The sequence below is a fragment of the Hypanus sabinus genome, chromosome 3 (assembly GCF_030144855.1).
Source record: "Hypanus sabinus isolate sHypSab1 chromosome 3, sHypSab1.hap1, whole genome shotgun sequence".
Taxonomy (NCBI): Eukaryota; Metazoa; Chordata; class Chondrichthyes; order Myliobatiformes; family Dasyatidae; genus Hypanus; species Hypanus sabinus.
In genome coordinates, this window is record NC_082708.1 from 6,502,095 (window position 1) to 6,518,541 (window position 16,447).

The 16,447-nt window shown below is 48.0% G+C and overlaps 1 protein-coding gene across 9 annotated transcripts in view; it reads left to right on the forward strand.

The window, feature by feature from the left end:
• Positions 1-9,611, forward strand: part of LOC132391014 (arf-GAP with Rho-GAP domain, ANK repeat and PH domain-containing protein 1-like) — a 284,897-nt gene extending 275,286 nt beyond the window's left edge. For 8 of the 9 annotated variants that reach the window (XM_059963617.1, XM_059963620.1, XM_059963621.1 and 5 more), the window contains 2 exons: positions 3,764-3,919; positions 9,241-9,611. In XM_059963617.1, coding sequence (XP_059819600.1) covers positions 3,764-3,919; positions 9,241-9,315 — 231 coding nt within the window. In that variant the 3' untranslated portion in view covers positions 9,316-9,611. Of the gene's footprint in view, positions 1-3,763; positions 3,920-5,456; positions 5,495-9,240 lie in introns of all 9 variants that reach the window. The other variant, XM_059963618.1, reaches the window with a different exon arrangement.
• The last annotated feature ends 6,836 nt before the right edge of the window (positions 9,612-16,447 follow it).

The window sequence follows — 16,447 nt, forward strand, 5'->3', positions numbered from 1 at the left end:
AAAACACTACCGCCTCCTGTTTCGCGTCCCAGGATCTCACCAGAGTTTCCCTCAGCGCACAATGCAATATCGTCTCAAAGGAAGTTGAAACTGTCTGGCCATCACTGACACAATCCTGCCCCCCAGGACCCTCCCCATCTGCCCTCTCCACCTCCCTTACTTGCTTGCACACTCCACCTTCCTCTCCCATCAGACTGTGCCACCTGCAGCCCTTGGCCACCTCCATCTATGACCAAAGACTGGCAAATCTCTACAGATGTACTGTGGAGGGAATTCTGACCAATGTCGTCACTGTCTGGTATGTAGGGACCTCTGCACAGGATCGGAAAAAGCCGTGGAGGTTTACCGACTCAGCCAGCTTCATCGTAGGTGCTGGCCTCCTCACGTTTGAGGACAATCCCAAAAAATAGACCAAATCCCTGAGTGGCATGGATTGTAGAGCAATGGAGATAGAATGTTGTCCTGGTCTAGCTTGTTCTTCCACTGAGCAAACACTGGGGGGCAGCAGTGAGCGAACCCCCAAAGGACGGCAGCGACAGGAGGGGCCATCACTCTGGATTTCAGTGTGCCTTTGCTTTCTCCCGTACTGCCTCCAGTATGTCCTCCCCAGCAGCAACTGGGACAACACAGCTCCCCCGCCACTGGTCCTGCCAGACTAGTGTTCTGTCAGCAATGTTCAGCAGCGTCTTGCGATCACATTAAAAATGTCCAAGACAACCCTTCGCACCATTTATTGGATCGTGTGCTGCCTTGACAGTGCACAGGGACATAAGAAGCTGAAGAGAGAAGGGGACTCTGCCCAGTACATCAAGGGCACATCGTTCCCTACCTTCAGCTCTATCTACAGAGGCAACATCCATCAACAAAGATCCCCACTATCCAGGCCACGCCATCTTCCCCTAGCTACCAAAGGGCCGGAGGTACAGAAGCCTGAAATCCTACACCATCAGGGTCAAGAACAGCTTCTTCTCTCCGACCACAGGGTTCTTGGACGAACTGGCAGAATCTTAATCACTATAGTTCGGTATTGATCACTTTGCACAACCATGGACTTTGTTCCAGTTGTGCTCTTTCTTATAAAATTGTCTCTGATTTATCGATTTATGCTTTTGGGGATGTCAGAACCAGATTTATTGTCACTTATATAGCATGAAATTTGTTTTTTGGCCGCAGTATATAAAATCACTACATTACAAAAATAAATAAATAAATAATCCAAGACACAAAGGGATAGTGAGGCGGTGTTGACGGGTTCTTGGGCCATTCAGAAATCTGATTGCAGAGGGGGAGAAGCTGTTCCTGAAACCTTGAGTGTGTGCTCAGGCTCCTGTACCTCCTCCCTGATGATAGCAGTGAGCAGAGGGCATGTCCGGGGTGATGGGGCCCTTAATGCTGGATGCCTCCATCATGTGCTCTGTGCACTACTGCATCTGAGCATCTGACAGTAAACTTGACTTTGATATTGACTTGACACTTTCTCAGTAGAACCTTTCAAATCATCTGTCAGTGATCTGGATGACGTAATTGATGGCTTTGTGCCCGAGTTTGCAAAAGATTTGAAGGTAAGTCGAGGAGCTGGTAGTGTTGAGGAAGCAGGGAGCTTGCAGGAAGACTTGGACAGGTTACAAGAGTGGGTAAAGAAGTGGCAGACGGGGTATAGTCACGAGGAGGTACTGCAGATGCTGGAAATACACGCAATCTGCTGGAGGGGCTCAGCAGGCCGGGCAGCATCTATTGATGGAATATAGTGTAGGGATGTGTATGGTCATGCACTGGGAGAAGGAATAAGAGCATAGACTATTTTCTGAATGGGGAGCAAATTCAGACAGTGGAGGTGCAAAGATACTTGGGAGTACTAGTGCAGGATCCCATAGGATATAGGAGCAGATTTAGACTATTTGGCTCATCAAGTCTGCCCCACCAAAGCATCATGGCTAATTTATTATCCTTCCCAAACCCATTCAAATGCCTTCTTCCCAAACCTTTGCTGTCCATATGAATCAAGAACCTATCAACCTCCACTTAAAAATACACCCAATGACTTGGCCTCTAAAGCTGTCTGCCAGAATGAATTCCACAGATTCACCGCCATCTGGCCAAAGAAATTCCTCCTCAACTCTGTTCTAAATTGACATCCTTCTAGCCTGAGGTTAGAAGCCTTCTGCTCCTAGACTCCCCCACTATAGGAAACATCCTCTCCACATCCACTCTATCTGTGTCCTCTGGTCCTAGACTCCCCCACCATAGGAAACATCCTCTCCACATCCACTCTATCTGTGTCCTCTGGTCCTAGACTCCCCCACTATAGGAAACAACCTCTCCACATCCACTCTATCTGTGTCCTCTGGTCCGAGACTCCCCCACTATAGGAAACATCCTCTCCACATCCACACTATCTGTGTCCTCCGATCCTAGACTCCCCCACTATAGGAAACACGCTCTCCACATCACTCTATCTGTGTCCTCTGGTCCGAGACTCCCCCACTATAGGAAACATCCTCTCCACATCCACTCTATCTGTGTCCTCTGGTCCTAGACTCCCCCACTATAGGAAACATCCTCTCCACATGCACTCTATCTGTGTCCTCCGATCCTAGACTCCCCCACTATAGGAAACATCCTCTCCACATGAACTCTATCTGTGTCCTCTGGTCCGAGACTCCCCCACTATAGGAAACATCCTCTCCACATCCACTCTATCTGTGTCCTCTGGTCCTAGCCTCCCCCACTATAGGAAACATCCTCTCCACATCCACTCTATCTGGTCCTCTGGTCCGAGTCTCTCCCACTATTGGAAACAGCCTCTCCACATCCACTCTATCTGTGTCCTCTGGTCCTAGACTCCCCCACTATTGGAAACAGCCACTCCACATCCACTCTATCTCCAATGTTCAATAGGTTTCAATGAGAGTTTCCCCTCATTTTTCTAAACTGCAGTGAGTACAGGGCCAGAGTCATCAATTTTTTAAAGAAAATAAGCTTTATTCATAATAAAATAATATTTACAAGACTAAACCATTCCTTGCATTTTTATTCTTTACATATGTGGTCAAAGCTTTACGTACTGCTCTATTGCATTTCTACACATCAATAACACTGTTGCCACTCGTGACCCCTCTGGGGTGGTATATTACTGTAGTAATTAAGGGGCTTCCTCCACCCTACATGGTGGTCCTTTCCCTCTGAGCCATCAATTCAAGTTCAAGTTCAATTGTCTTTCAACCATACCTGAATACAGCCAAACAAAACAGTGTTACTCCAGGGCAAAGGAGCAAAACGTAGCACCAACAGTCATACACAGTGCAAAGCATGTATAGCAAAGATGTTAGTCTTGACACGTTGTCAAAACGGTACTGTGCACCCTAGCTTAGGCACCCTAGCTACAGGTATATATGTCCCTAAGACTTTTGCACAGTACTGTGTACTGTAAGATAGTGATAAACATACTATCACTCAAAAAAAAATAGTCCACGTCACTGAGTCCGTGGATGTTGTCAGCAAGAAGAAACCCGCGGCAGTTTGCAGTCGAATACAATCCAGCTCGTCTTCCACTGAGTGAACACTGTCACACTGCCTTGTCCATAAGTCACACGCTAACCCTTTCATTCCTGGGATAATTTGCATGAGCCTCCTCTGGATCCTTTCCAACACCGTCACATCCTTTCTTAGATAAGTGGCCGAAAAAATTCCCTAAAATTTAACTTGCAGGTTGAGTGGCTGAGGAAGGCGAGTGTTGTAATGATTCCTCCATTTCTCTCCTCAGCACAACGGCATTATCTGGCCCTCGAACTCGCTGAGTCCCTGGAGCGCCCGCCAGCCCTCGGAATCCCGGCTTGGGAACGTCTCCCTGATCCCGCTACGGGGCAGTGCCAACGAGATGAGGAACAGCGTGGCAGCTTTTGCTGCTGACCCACTGTCTGTGAGTTTCCTTTCACCCAGACCCGTGCGTCACCAGTAAGGGCGACCCCCATCAGTCCCTGCACTGCAGAACACCTACCCTTCTCAATGCAACTAGCCCACCAGTACTGGCTGTCCTTCCGTCTGCAGGGGAGATCTGAGCTCTGAACTGTAACAGTTCAATTGTCTAATTAAAGCACCGACATGGCTCAGAGAAGATTAGTTTTATTTGCACAGGTGCGTCAGTAGAGGTTCTTCAGCCCAGAACATTGTGCTGACTTTTTCAACCTACCCTAAGATCAATCCAACTCCTCCACGGTCAAAGCCACTTGGATCACATTTCGTCCCCATTCTGATGTTTGGTCTGGACAACAACTGAACCTCTTGACCCACGTCTGCATTGAGTTGCTGCCACATGATTGACTGATTAGGTATTTGCATTAACCAGCAGGTGTACCTAATAAAGTGACACTGAGTGTAGACCTGAACAGCACAGTACAGGCCCTTCAGCCCGCAATGTAATGCCATCCCATTAATCTGCTCCAAGATCAATATAGCCCTTGCCTCGCACACGTACCTCCATTTCTCCTTCACCCATGTGCCAATTTAAGATTCTCTTAAATGTCCCTACTAGAACATAGACCTTTAATGCACAGTGTAGGGCTTTTGGCCCAAGATGTTGTGCTGACCTTTTAACCTACTCCAAGATCAATTTAACTCTTTCGTCCTACATAACCCTCCATTTTTCTATCATCCTCATATTGAAACACAATGAAATGCAAAGTTTGTGTCGGCGACAGGCAGAGTCTGAGGATGTTCTGGGGGCAGCTTACAAGTATTGCCATGCTTCTGATGCTGATATAGCATGCCCACAACTTCTCAATATCATATGTGCCCTGTCGCATGACATGGGCGATCATGGTGACCATTATCGTTTTTGGCAATTTTGTTTTTTACAGAAGTGGTTTGCCATTGCTGCCTTCTGGGCAGTGCGTTTACAAGATGGTGACCCTAGTCATTATCAGTACTCTTCAGGGATTGTCTGCCTGGGGTCAGTGGTCACATAACCAGGACTTGTGATCTGCACCGGCTGCTCGTACGACCATCCACCACCTGCTCCCGTGGCTTCATGTGACCCTGATTGGAGGGGCGGGGGCTAAGCAGGTGCTACACCTTGCCCAAGGGTGACCTGCAGGCTAGCGGAGGGAAGGAGCACTTTACTCCTCCTTTGCTGGAGACGTATCTCCACCTCACCACCCAGCTTCTGTGTATATGCCCCTCTTAATCTTATAAACCTCTATCCTATCTCCCCTCAGCCTCTGCCACTCCTTGGCGGGGGTCCAGCAAAGAGTGTCCTCAATCACACAGAGTCTCAACACAAGGGAGAGCAGGAGAGCTTCCTCACTCCCTCATCCAGGCAGGGGCAACTCTGACTCCCTACCAAGCAGAGGTGGACGGGGAGGGGGAAGCAGTCGAGAGGCTACGGAGAGGTCGGGTGGGGGAAGATGCAGGTGATACCAGCTGTTCCCAGATGATTTTTGTGAACAATTGTCTTCCAGATCTTTAAGAAGGTATGAAATCTCGGCCCCAGCTGAAGGTGAGGACAGAATGTGGCCTATCCCTGACCCTTGTCCCAGTGCACTGCTTATTTTAACCTGTGCTAACACTTCGTAATAATTAACCTCAACCCATCTTTGCCACCCTCAGTAACTGAGGCTCCACAACTCTCTGATAACTACATTGGCTTTCATCAATTGTGAGACTGAGTTTAGGAGCCGAGAGGTAATGTTGCAGCTGTAAAGGACCCTGTTCAGACCCCACTTGGAGTACTGTGATCAATTCTGGTTGCCTCACTACAGGAAAGATGTGGAAGCCATAGAGAGGGTGCAAAGGAGATTTACATTCCCTGGATTGGGGAGCATGCCTTATGAGAATTAAGTTGAGTGAACTCGGCTTTTTCTCCTTGGAGCGACGGAGGATGAGAGGTGACCTGATAGAGGTGTACAGGATAATGAAAGGCATTGATTGTGTGGATAGTCAGAGGCTTTTCCCCAGGGCTGAACTGGCTAGCACGAGAGGGCTTGGTGCTTGGAAGTAGGTACAGAGGAGATGTCAGGGGCAGAGAGTGGTGAGTGTGTGGAATGCGCTGCGGAAATGATAGGGTCTTTTAAGAGACTCCTGGATGGCTACATGGAGCTTAGAAAAATAGAGAGTTATGGGTAAAGCCTAGGTAGGTGTAAGGTAAGGACATGTTCAGCACAGCTTTGTAGGCCGAAGGGCCCGTGTTGTGCTGTCGGTTTTCTTTGTTCCTATGAACACCATTCTTGTTCAGTGTTTTTATTACAGCGCACACATGAACAGAGACTTTAGTAAGTTCTGGAGATTTCTGCGGGACTTTAGCTGTTACCCTTGGATTCTTTTTCGCCTCCTTTAACATTGCACGTTGTGCTCTTGTTGTGATCTCTGCAGGATGCCCACTCCTCGAGAGAGTAGCAACAGTACCGAATTTCCTCCATTTACAGACAATTTCTCTTACTGTGGGCTGATGAACAGTCAGGTCTTTAGAAATGCTTTTGTAGCCTTTTCCAGCTTCATAAATCTCTACAATTCTTCCAAGGTCCTCTGAAAGTTGTTTTGATCGAGGTATGGTGCACACAGAGAGATCTTTCTTGAGAAGCACAGGCTCTGTCGGTAACCTGACTTGATGTGCCCTTTTTTTAAAGGGCAGGGCGCCTCTGCAGCCCATACCTCTGATTGGAACACCCGACTCCAAATAGCTTTTGTACAAGGCATTACCTCAGCGGTCACACTTTTTTGAATCTAGACTGTGATTGTTTAAATGGTGTTCTCAGTAATGAAGAGAAGAAGTACAATTGTTCGTGTTATTAGTTTAGGCAGATTGTGTTTGTCTATTGTTGTGACTAGATGAAGATCAGACCACATTTTATGAGTAATTGATGCAGAAAACTGGGTAATTGCAAAGGGTTCACAAACTTTTTCTTGCCACCATAAGTCCTCCCAAATTACAACGCCGCACAATTGCCTGCATTAAATTCTGCCTGTGATGTGTTTTATTGCTAATCTTAACCTTGGTTAGATCATTGGGATCCTCCGCAAGTCGTCCCTGACTATGAAAGAAATCTATCAGACGTTTGGGCGGTCTGGACCCTAATGATGTAAGCACCAGAGATTCTGCAGATGCTGGAAATCCAGAGCAACACACACTAAATGCTGGAGGAACTCGGCAGATCAAGCAGCATCTGTGGAAGTGAATGAACGGTTGATGTTTTGGGTAGAGGCCCCTCAGGACTGGAGAGGGAAGGGAAAGATGTCATAATGTGTGGGGGGCGGGGGAAGGAAGACAAGCTAATAGGTGATAGGTGAGGTTAGGTGGATGGAAGTGTAAGAAGCTGGGAGGAAAAAGCAAAGATATGGAGAAGGAATTTGATAAGAGAGGAGAGTGGACCATGGGAGAAAGGGAAGGAGGAGGGCCATCAGGGGGAGGTGATAGGCAGGTGAGGAGAAAAGAAGAGGCCAGAGTGGGGAATAGAAGAAGAGGGAGCGGGAGGGGGAAATGACTGGAAGGAGAAATCGATGTTCATCCCATCAGATTGGAGGCTACATAGATGGAGTATGGGGTGTTGCTCCTCCACCCAGAGAATGGCTTCATTGTGGCAGAAGAGCAGCCAAGACTAGCATATAACACAAGCTATCTGTGTGTTCTACGGGCCCCAGGACCGGCGTATAACACAAGCTATCTGTGTGCTCTACGGGCCCCAGGACCGGCGTATAACACAAGCTATCTGTGTGCTCTACGGGCCCCAGGACCGGCGTATAACACAAGCTATCTGTGTGTTCTATGGGCCCCAGGACCAGGGTATAACACAAGCTGTCTGTGTGTTCTACGGGCCCCATGTCTGGCATATAACACAAGCTGTCTGTGTGTTCTAGGGGCCCCAGGACTGGTATATAACACAAGCTGTGTCTGTGTGTTCTAGGGGCCCCAGTACTGACATATAACACAAGCTGTCTGTGTGTTCTAGGGGCCTCAGTACTGACATATAAACAAGCTGTCTGTGTGTTCTAGGGGCCCCAGAACTGGCATATAACACAAGCTGTCTGTCTGTTCTAGGGGCCCCAGGACTGGCATATAACACAAGCTGTCTGTCTGTTCTAGGGGCCCCAGGACTGGCATATAACACAAGCTGTCTGTGTGTTCTACGGGCCCCAGGACCGGCGTATAACACAAGCTATCTGTGTGTTCTACGGGCCCCAGGACTGGCGTATAACACAAGCTATCTGTGTGCTTTACGGGCCCCAGGACTGGCGTATAACACAAGCTATCTGTGTGTTCTATGGGCCCCAGGACCGGCGTATAACACAAGCTGTCTGTGTGTTCTAGGGGCCCCAGGACTGGCATATAACACAAGCTGTCTGTCTGTTCTAGGGGCCCCAGGACTGGCATATAACACAAGCTGTCTGTCTGTTCTAGGGGCCCCAGGACTGGCATATAACACAAGCTATCTGTGTGCTCTACGGGCCCCAGGACCGGCATATAACACAAGCTGTCTGTGTGTTCTACGGGCCCTAGGACCGGGGTATAACACAAGCTAGCTGTGTGTTCCAGGGGCCTCAGTACTGACATATAACACAAGCTGTCTGTCTGTTCTAGGGGCCCCAGGACTGGCATATAACACAAGCCGTCTGTGTGATCTACGGGCCCCAGGACCGGCGTATAACACAAGCTATCTGTGTGTTCTATGGGCCCCAGGACCGGCGTATAACACAAGCTATCTATGTGTTCTATGGGCCCCAGGACCGGCGTATAACACAAGCTGTCTGTCTGTTCTAGTGGCCCCAGGACAGACATATAACACAAGCTGTCTGTGTGTTCTAGGGGCCTCAGTACTGACATATAACACAAGCTGTCTGTGTGTTCTAGGGGCCTCAGTACTGACATATAACACAAGCTGTCTGTGTTCTACGGGCCCCAGTACTGACATATAACACAAACTGTCTGTCTGTTCTAGTGGCCCCAGGACAGACATATAACACAAGCTGTCTGTGTGTTCTAGGGGCCTCAGTACTGACATATAACATAAGCTGTCTGTGTGTTCTAGGGGCCTCAGTACTGACATATAACACAAGCTGTCTGTGTTCTACGGGCCCCAGTACTGACATATAACACAAGCTGTTTGTCTGTTCTAGTGGCCCCAGGACAGACATATAACACAAGCTGTCTGTGTGTTCTAGGGGCCTCAGTACTGACATATAACACAAGCTGTCTGTGTGTTCTAGGGGCCTCAGTACTGACATATAACACAAGCTGTCTGTGTGTTCTAGGGGCCCCAGGACTCTGGATCCAGAGTGGCTGAACAGAAAGAAAGAGGCAGCCTGCTGCGGAGTGAGCGTGAATAAATGGAAGTTGGAGATGGGCGACACTGGTGCTCTGAAATGCCATGGAACTGACACTAGAGACAAGGAGGAGACTCTGGATTGTGCAGCTGTCAAGAAGGAGAAAGAGCCTCACTATTTAAAGTTCAGAAAACATTGTGTAAAACTGTTGTAGCATAGACAAATGCGATCTGTACATATTTGTGATTTCTCCGTCCTCTGGACACGCTTAAAATTAGTTTATTTAATTCAGTCCTGACCTCAAATGTGCCATTGTAAAGTGGTTGGGAAAAAATGTGAATAGATGTGGCAGAAATCAAGCTGGTTTTGCCTCTTGCCTCTTTTTATTTAATTATTTCATTCATTATTTTTGAGATTCTGCACGGATGACCCTTCTGACCCTTCAAGTCTCTCTGCCCAGCAATCCCTGACAATCCCCGATTAACCCTAACCAAATCACGGGACAATTTATAAAGACCAAATAACCTAACAACTGTCACGTCTTCGGACTGTGGGAGGAAACCGGAGCACCCAGAGGAAACACACGTTCCATTGGGAGGCAGGGGGTGTACAGAGATTCCTTACGGGGATTGAACGCCGAACTGCTGCGCTACTGTGGGCTGTCGTGCGCGCACGCTTTGAAGTGCGTTTGCTGGGTGTTTGTGAATTGGAGGCCGGACTGGTGGCAATGGAATTGAAGCCTCTGCTAGCGAGTAGAACTACGGTGAAGTCTCCCAGCGGAGGGAGGAGAATCTCTGCCGTTACCAGAGGGAGACGTGTTCTTCTCTGCAGCCCCATTTTGCACTTACAATGACAAGCAGGCCGGATCATCTCCTAGAGATTTATACAGGGATCAGGTGAGGCCACTTACTCCTTAAACATAACTGGAATTAGTGAGTTCTGGTTGACCTGTGACTAAACCTGTTCACCCGTAGAACGTGGAGAGTACAGCATAGGATGAGACCATTCAGCCCACAATGTGCTGAACTAATCCCATCAGAATCACATAATCCACATCCCTCCATTTTAAAATGTAGAACACAGCACAGGCTGTTCGGCCCACAATGTTGTGCCAACCTTCTAGCCTACTCTAAGATCAACCTAATCCTTCCCCTCGACAAAGCCCTCCATTTTTCTTTCATTCATGTGCCTACCTGAGAGTTTCTTAAATGCCCCTAATCCAGGGGTTCCCAGCCTTTTTTATGCCATGGACCCCTACCATTAACCGAGGGGTCTGTGGACCCCGGGTTGGGGGCCCCTGCTCTATTGTAACTGCCTCTGTCACTACCCACCACTCACTGTGTAAAGAGTATACCTTTGCTGTATATTCATGTGCCTCTTAACCACCTATATCTGCTTCCACCAACGTTCAAAATACACTTATTACCTGAGTATGTATATGATATTTAACCTTGAGATACGTCTCCTTACAGGCAGCCACAAAACAGAGAAATCCAATAGAACCCATTAAAAAGGTCTGTCAAACACAAAATGAACAGGAAAGGGGGAAGAACTAATCGTGCAAACAATAAAAGTAAGCCAATAACCTTCAGAACTGAAGGCCACTACAGTGGGTCCACAGCCACGAAGCCTGTCACTTGCAGGCCATGGCCTCAGTTCATCGCAGGGATGAGTAAGCCTTCCAGAGCAGCAAGCTGAACTGGCCCCTCTGCCCCGACCTTTTCAATCTGGCCAAGCCTTGGGTCGTTCCTCACTCTCGGACGTGGGCACTGCCGCTTTAATGCGCGCTCGGGCCCAGGCCACACCACCTTGACTCTTCCTCGTCTCGGATCTGCCACTTCGATTCAGCTCCCAGTCTGCTCCAGCAATGGTCAGCTCGTCCCCTGCTGTCGGGCCTGTGCCCCGCTGCCTCAGTTCAGCTGGTACTCATCATGCCAATGCCGTCCTGCATCTTCCAGACTTCACACTGCAAAAATGCCAGGGTGCACGGGAGTTCAAAAGCTCAACACTGTAAGGTAAGTTGCAGTAAGTTTTGCCCACTAGTGTGAAGCAGAAGTTTGTATAACTCCTTCAAACTTCCCCCTCTCATGTTAAGTTTTGCCCACTAGTGCCTGACATTTCCACCCTAGGATCTCAAAATTCCAGATTGTATAATGTCATTTCCAGCACACAAATGTAAAGGAGAACAAAATCAATGTTACTCCAGATCTGATATAGCACAAAAAAAGGCACAATAAGATAAAGTACGCAATTTTAAAAGAACACACACAACGGATAGATACGATAGTTTATATACACTGATTGTATGCCCATAAAGTGACGCTAGGCACAGGAGTGTCTGTGCATAAGGTGACTGACCTTATGAGAAAATGATAAATTATTGGTGGGTTAGTGGGTGGAGGTGTAGATCAGTCTTACTGCTTGGGCAAAGTAACTGTTTATTGAGCTTGCTGGTCCTGGTGTCGATGCTCCGTAGCCTCCTTCCAGATGGGAGTGGGACTAAACAGTCCATGAGCAGGGTGGTGGCATCCTCATGATGTTACTGGGACTTTTCTAGCAGCTTTCTATATATTTCTGTCCTTGATGGCAGGTAGGTTGGTGCGAGGATGAGTTGGGCAGTTTAACTACCCATTGTAGGGCCTTCCTGCTCGCCACAGAGAAGTAACATTAGCAAATTTGCTGATGACACAAAGCTGGGTGGCAGTGTGAAATGTCAGGAGGATGTTATGAGAATGCAGGGTGACTTGGACAGGTTGGGTGAGTTGGCAGATGCAGTTTAATGTGGATAAATGTGAGGTTATCCACTTTGGTGGCAAGAACAGGAAGGCAGATTACTATCTAAATGGAGTCAAGTTAGGAAAAGGGGAAGTACAACGAGATCTAGGTGTTCTTGTACATCAGTCAATGAAAGCAAGCATGCAGGTACAGCAGGCAGTGAAGAAAGCTAATGGCATGCTGGCCTTTATAACAAGAGGAATTGAGTATAGGGGTAAAGAGGTCCTTCTGCAGCTGTACAGGGCCCTGGTGAGACCCCACCTGGAGTATTGTGTGCAGTTTTGGTCTCCAAATTTGAGGAAGGACATTCTTGCTATTGAGGGAGTGCAGCGTAGGTTCACGAGGTTAATTCCCGGAATGGCAGAACTGTCATATGTTGAAAGATTGGAGCGACTGGGCTTATATACACCAGAATTTAGAAGGATGAGAGGGGATCTGATTGAAACATAGAAGATTATTAAGGGATTGGACACACTGGAGGCAGGAAGCATGTTCCCGCTGATGGGTGAGTCCAGAACCAGAGGCCACAGTTTAAGAATAAGGAGTAGGCCATTTAGAACAGAGATGCGGAAAAACGTTTTCACCCAGAGAGTTGTGGATCTATGGAATGCTCTGCCCCAGAAGGCAGTGGAGGCCAAGTCTCTGGATGCTTTCAAGAAAGAGATAGAGCTCTTAAAGATAACAGAATCAAAGGATATGGGGAGAGGGCAGGAGCGGGGTACTGATTGTGGATGATCAATCATGGTCACAGTGAATGGAGATGCTGGCTAGAAGGGCTGAATGGCCTACTCCTGCACCTACTGTCTATTGTCTATCTTCAGCCTCATCTGCAATGAGAGATGTTGGCGAGCTTTCTGAGACCCTGAGAGATGGTGTGAGATGTGCGCCCAGGAATGTGAGACTGCTCACAGTTCTCACTGCGAAGGGGGATGTGAGTGCTGCAAGTTCTCCTGAACTCGGTAGCCATCTCCTTCATCTTGTTGATGTTGAGGAAAAGGTTATTTGCCTGACACCAGGCCTCAGGCTCTCCCACTTGCTATCTACATGCCACCTCATCGATGTTGGTGATGAGCCTCACCGCTCGTGCTGTCCCAGCCCTTACTCTCTATCCCATCTGTACATCGCAATATTTTAAAATTTCCATCAGGTCTGCCCTCAGCCTCTGCCGCTTCACACAAAACAATCCGTTTTGGTCGTTATTTTCTTTAGAGGTACTCACTGCTCATTCCACTGCTTGTGTTTAGGGGAGCAATGAAAGTCCTCCATCTCTCTCTATCCTTGGCCACTTCAGTCTTCCTTCATCGTGTCAGTAGCTTCCTCTTGGTTATCACTACTGTCTGTCATGCAAGCCCCAGGTGGAGACTCAGGGATATTGTCACACTCAGATGTGGAAGGAATCTTCATTACTGTTTCTGTAACAATTCTGATTTACCAGTCTGGATTGTTAGCCCGGAGCTGAACCCCCAAACCCGGAGCACTGATGGGCCACTCTTAGTCTGGCTTCTAAAAGGTGAAAGGGGGGGGGGGGGGTGTCAAAGGCAGGTTATTTTTAAATAGAGTGGTGGGTGTGTGGCATGCTCTAAAAGTGGTGGTAGAGGTAGATCCGTTAAGCACATGGATGATGGGCTATGTGGGAGGGAAGGGTTAGATCAGCAGTACCCGACCCTTTTTTATACGCCATGAAGCCTTACTATTAACTGAGGGGTCTGTGGGCTTCAGGTCAGAACCCCTGGGTTAGATTGATGTTGGAGTAGGTTAAAAGGCTGGTACTACTGATGTACCATCAATAACTCACACTGAGACGTAAGGCGAGATATCGACTTTTATTGACTGGAAGAAGGAACCAGGAGTGAGTGTCCATCATACTATGTCCTGGAGACTGAGGCCGAGCGTCAGGCCTCAGATCGCCTTTATACAGGGGCCTGTGGGAGGAGCAGTCAGCAGGGGGCATGTCCAGACAGGCACATAGTTCACCACAACTACATCTAAGGAAGCTATATTGTCCAGTACTGTTCTATGTTCAATCTTGGCAGACTATGGAGAGGTGTGCTGGCTTAAATTCTCTACCAGCCTCAGGAGAAGACAGTCAGGGCTGGACTTGAGATTGCTGCCTTGGTGTGTTGCTATGGTGATATCTGACAGACAGATTTCTAAGTGATCAGGAAAATTATAATGTTTTTGACCTGTCCCTCCCCTGGTAAGTTGTTTCCATGACTACCTGTAGCTGTTGCCATGGCTACTAAAGCAAGAGGCCACTGAGAAGAGAAAAGGATTTGGAGTAAGAAAGGATAATTTGCTGGTCGGTTGTGGAAAGATTTTTCATAAGCCCTTCGACCCTAAGGGGTCATAGGCCGCAGTTAGCAGCTCGGCAGAGAGCTCTGCCCAAGGCCGAAGGCTGATCAGCCTTGTGACCCCACAACTTCACACGTCTTCTAGGTAAAGATCCCTCCTCTCCCAGGGATGAGGTCTTTCAAGCTCTTGTTGCCATTTCTGTAGCTCTGGGTTTTTATGGGATGGGGTTGCAGGCCTTATGCCCAACCCTTCTCCTTTCACAGCCGGGTTTGGGACTGTCCTGGCGGAGTGTTGTGGAGTGGGAGAATCTAAACTAGAAGCTGAAGGCTTCTCGACATAGAGTTGCGTAACAAACTCTCCAGTGGACGAGCAGCTCCTGGGAAGATTGTCTGCTCATTTCACTGAAAGAGGCTAGTCATAGTACCACACAGAGAAAGGCCCTTGGGCCCAACACCCACGTAGACCTTGAGGGGGCATAACTTTAAGGTGATTGGAGGTAAGTGTAGGGGGGAGATCAGAGGTATTCTTTTACATAGTGTGATAAGTGCATAAGAGTCTTATTTACCTCAGTCTGGTCCACATCTTTTGAAACATTTCCTATTAGCGGCACAGTAGCGTAGGGGTTATCATAACATGATCACAACACCAGCGATTACCCATCAGGATTTAATTCCCGCTGCTGTAAGGATTTTCTAGTTCTCCCCATGACTGCATGGGTTTCTTCTGGGTGTTCTGTTGCACCCCCCCCCCCCCCCCCGTCCGAAACTGTAAGGGTTAGGGTTAGTAAGATGTGGACGTGCTACTTTGCCTCCAGAAGCACGATGACACTTGAGGGCTGCCCCTGGCACTTCTTCGGGCTTTATTGGTCGTTGATGCAAAGGATGCATTTCAATATATGTTTCGATGTATGTACACGTGACAAATAAAGCTAATCTTTAAATCTATTGTAAACTCAATGTACCTATCCAATGGGTCAGGCAGCACCTACAGGGAGAAGCGCTGTTGACGTTTTGGGCCGAGACCCTTCCAGCATCTTCTCCCTATAGATGCTGCCTGACCTGCTGCGTTCCACCAGCATTTTGTGTGTTGCTTGAATTTCCAGCGTCCGCAGATTTTCTCGTGTGTACCTATCCAATGGCTTTTTAAGTGGTGCTATTGTACCTGCCTCAGCCACTTCCTCTGGCAGATTGTTCCACCCTCTGGATGAAAAACTTGCCTCTCGTGTCACTTTTCATTCTTTCACCTTAAACCTAATGACAGTTGCTTTCTTGTCACATGTACGAAGGTCCCATGAAAAAACTTTAGCCTGCCTGCCTGCCAGCCAGATGGATTATTTCATACATAAGTGCACTGAGACAGTGCAAAGAGAAAACAATGCAGAACAGAGTGTTCCTGGATGCTGTCTGGATTAGAGTCTTCTGAGGAAAGGCCGAGTGAGCTCAGGCTTTTCCCTTTGAGCAGAGTAGGATGAGAGGTGACTTGATGGAGGTACGAGGGGTGATTGATGAGTTTGTGGCCTAAGGTAGGAGATGAGTTATTAACTTCAAACTTTCTGCATAATCACTCAAAGAGTTGAACTGCATGTGCATGTAACAAGAGCTGGATAACTCATCTCCTTCTACCTTAGGCCACAAACTTATCAATCACCCATCTGTGGACACTTTCTGGAGGTCCAAGATCCGTATGCTCCACGACCGCTGGACTGAGTGTGTAAATGTGGGAGGGGACTATGTTGAAAAATAAATGTGCTAGGTTTTCTAAAATTGATTCCTTCTACCTTAGGCCACAAACTTATCTTTACAATGATAAGAGGCGTGGAACAGCTGGGGGGGGGGAAATGGCTAATACGAGGGGGCATAATTTTAAGGTGTTTGGAGGAGAGTGTCGGGGGAAGTCGGAGACGTGAGACGTACTCCCTCAGAAGATGGTGAGAGTGGAATGAACTGCCAGTGGAAGTGGTGGATGCAGGCTTGATCGTAACATTTAAGATAAATTTGGATAGGTACATGGCTGGGGGGGCAGTCTGAAGGGCTATGGTTTCAGTGCAGGTCGGCAGATTAATGGTTCAGCATAGACTAGATGGGCCAAATGGCCTATTTCGTGCTATGACTCCATGAAAACTCTCTGC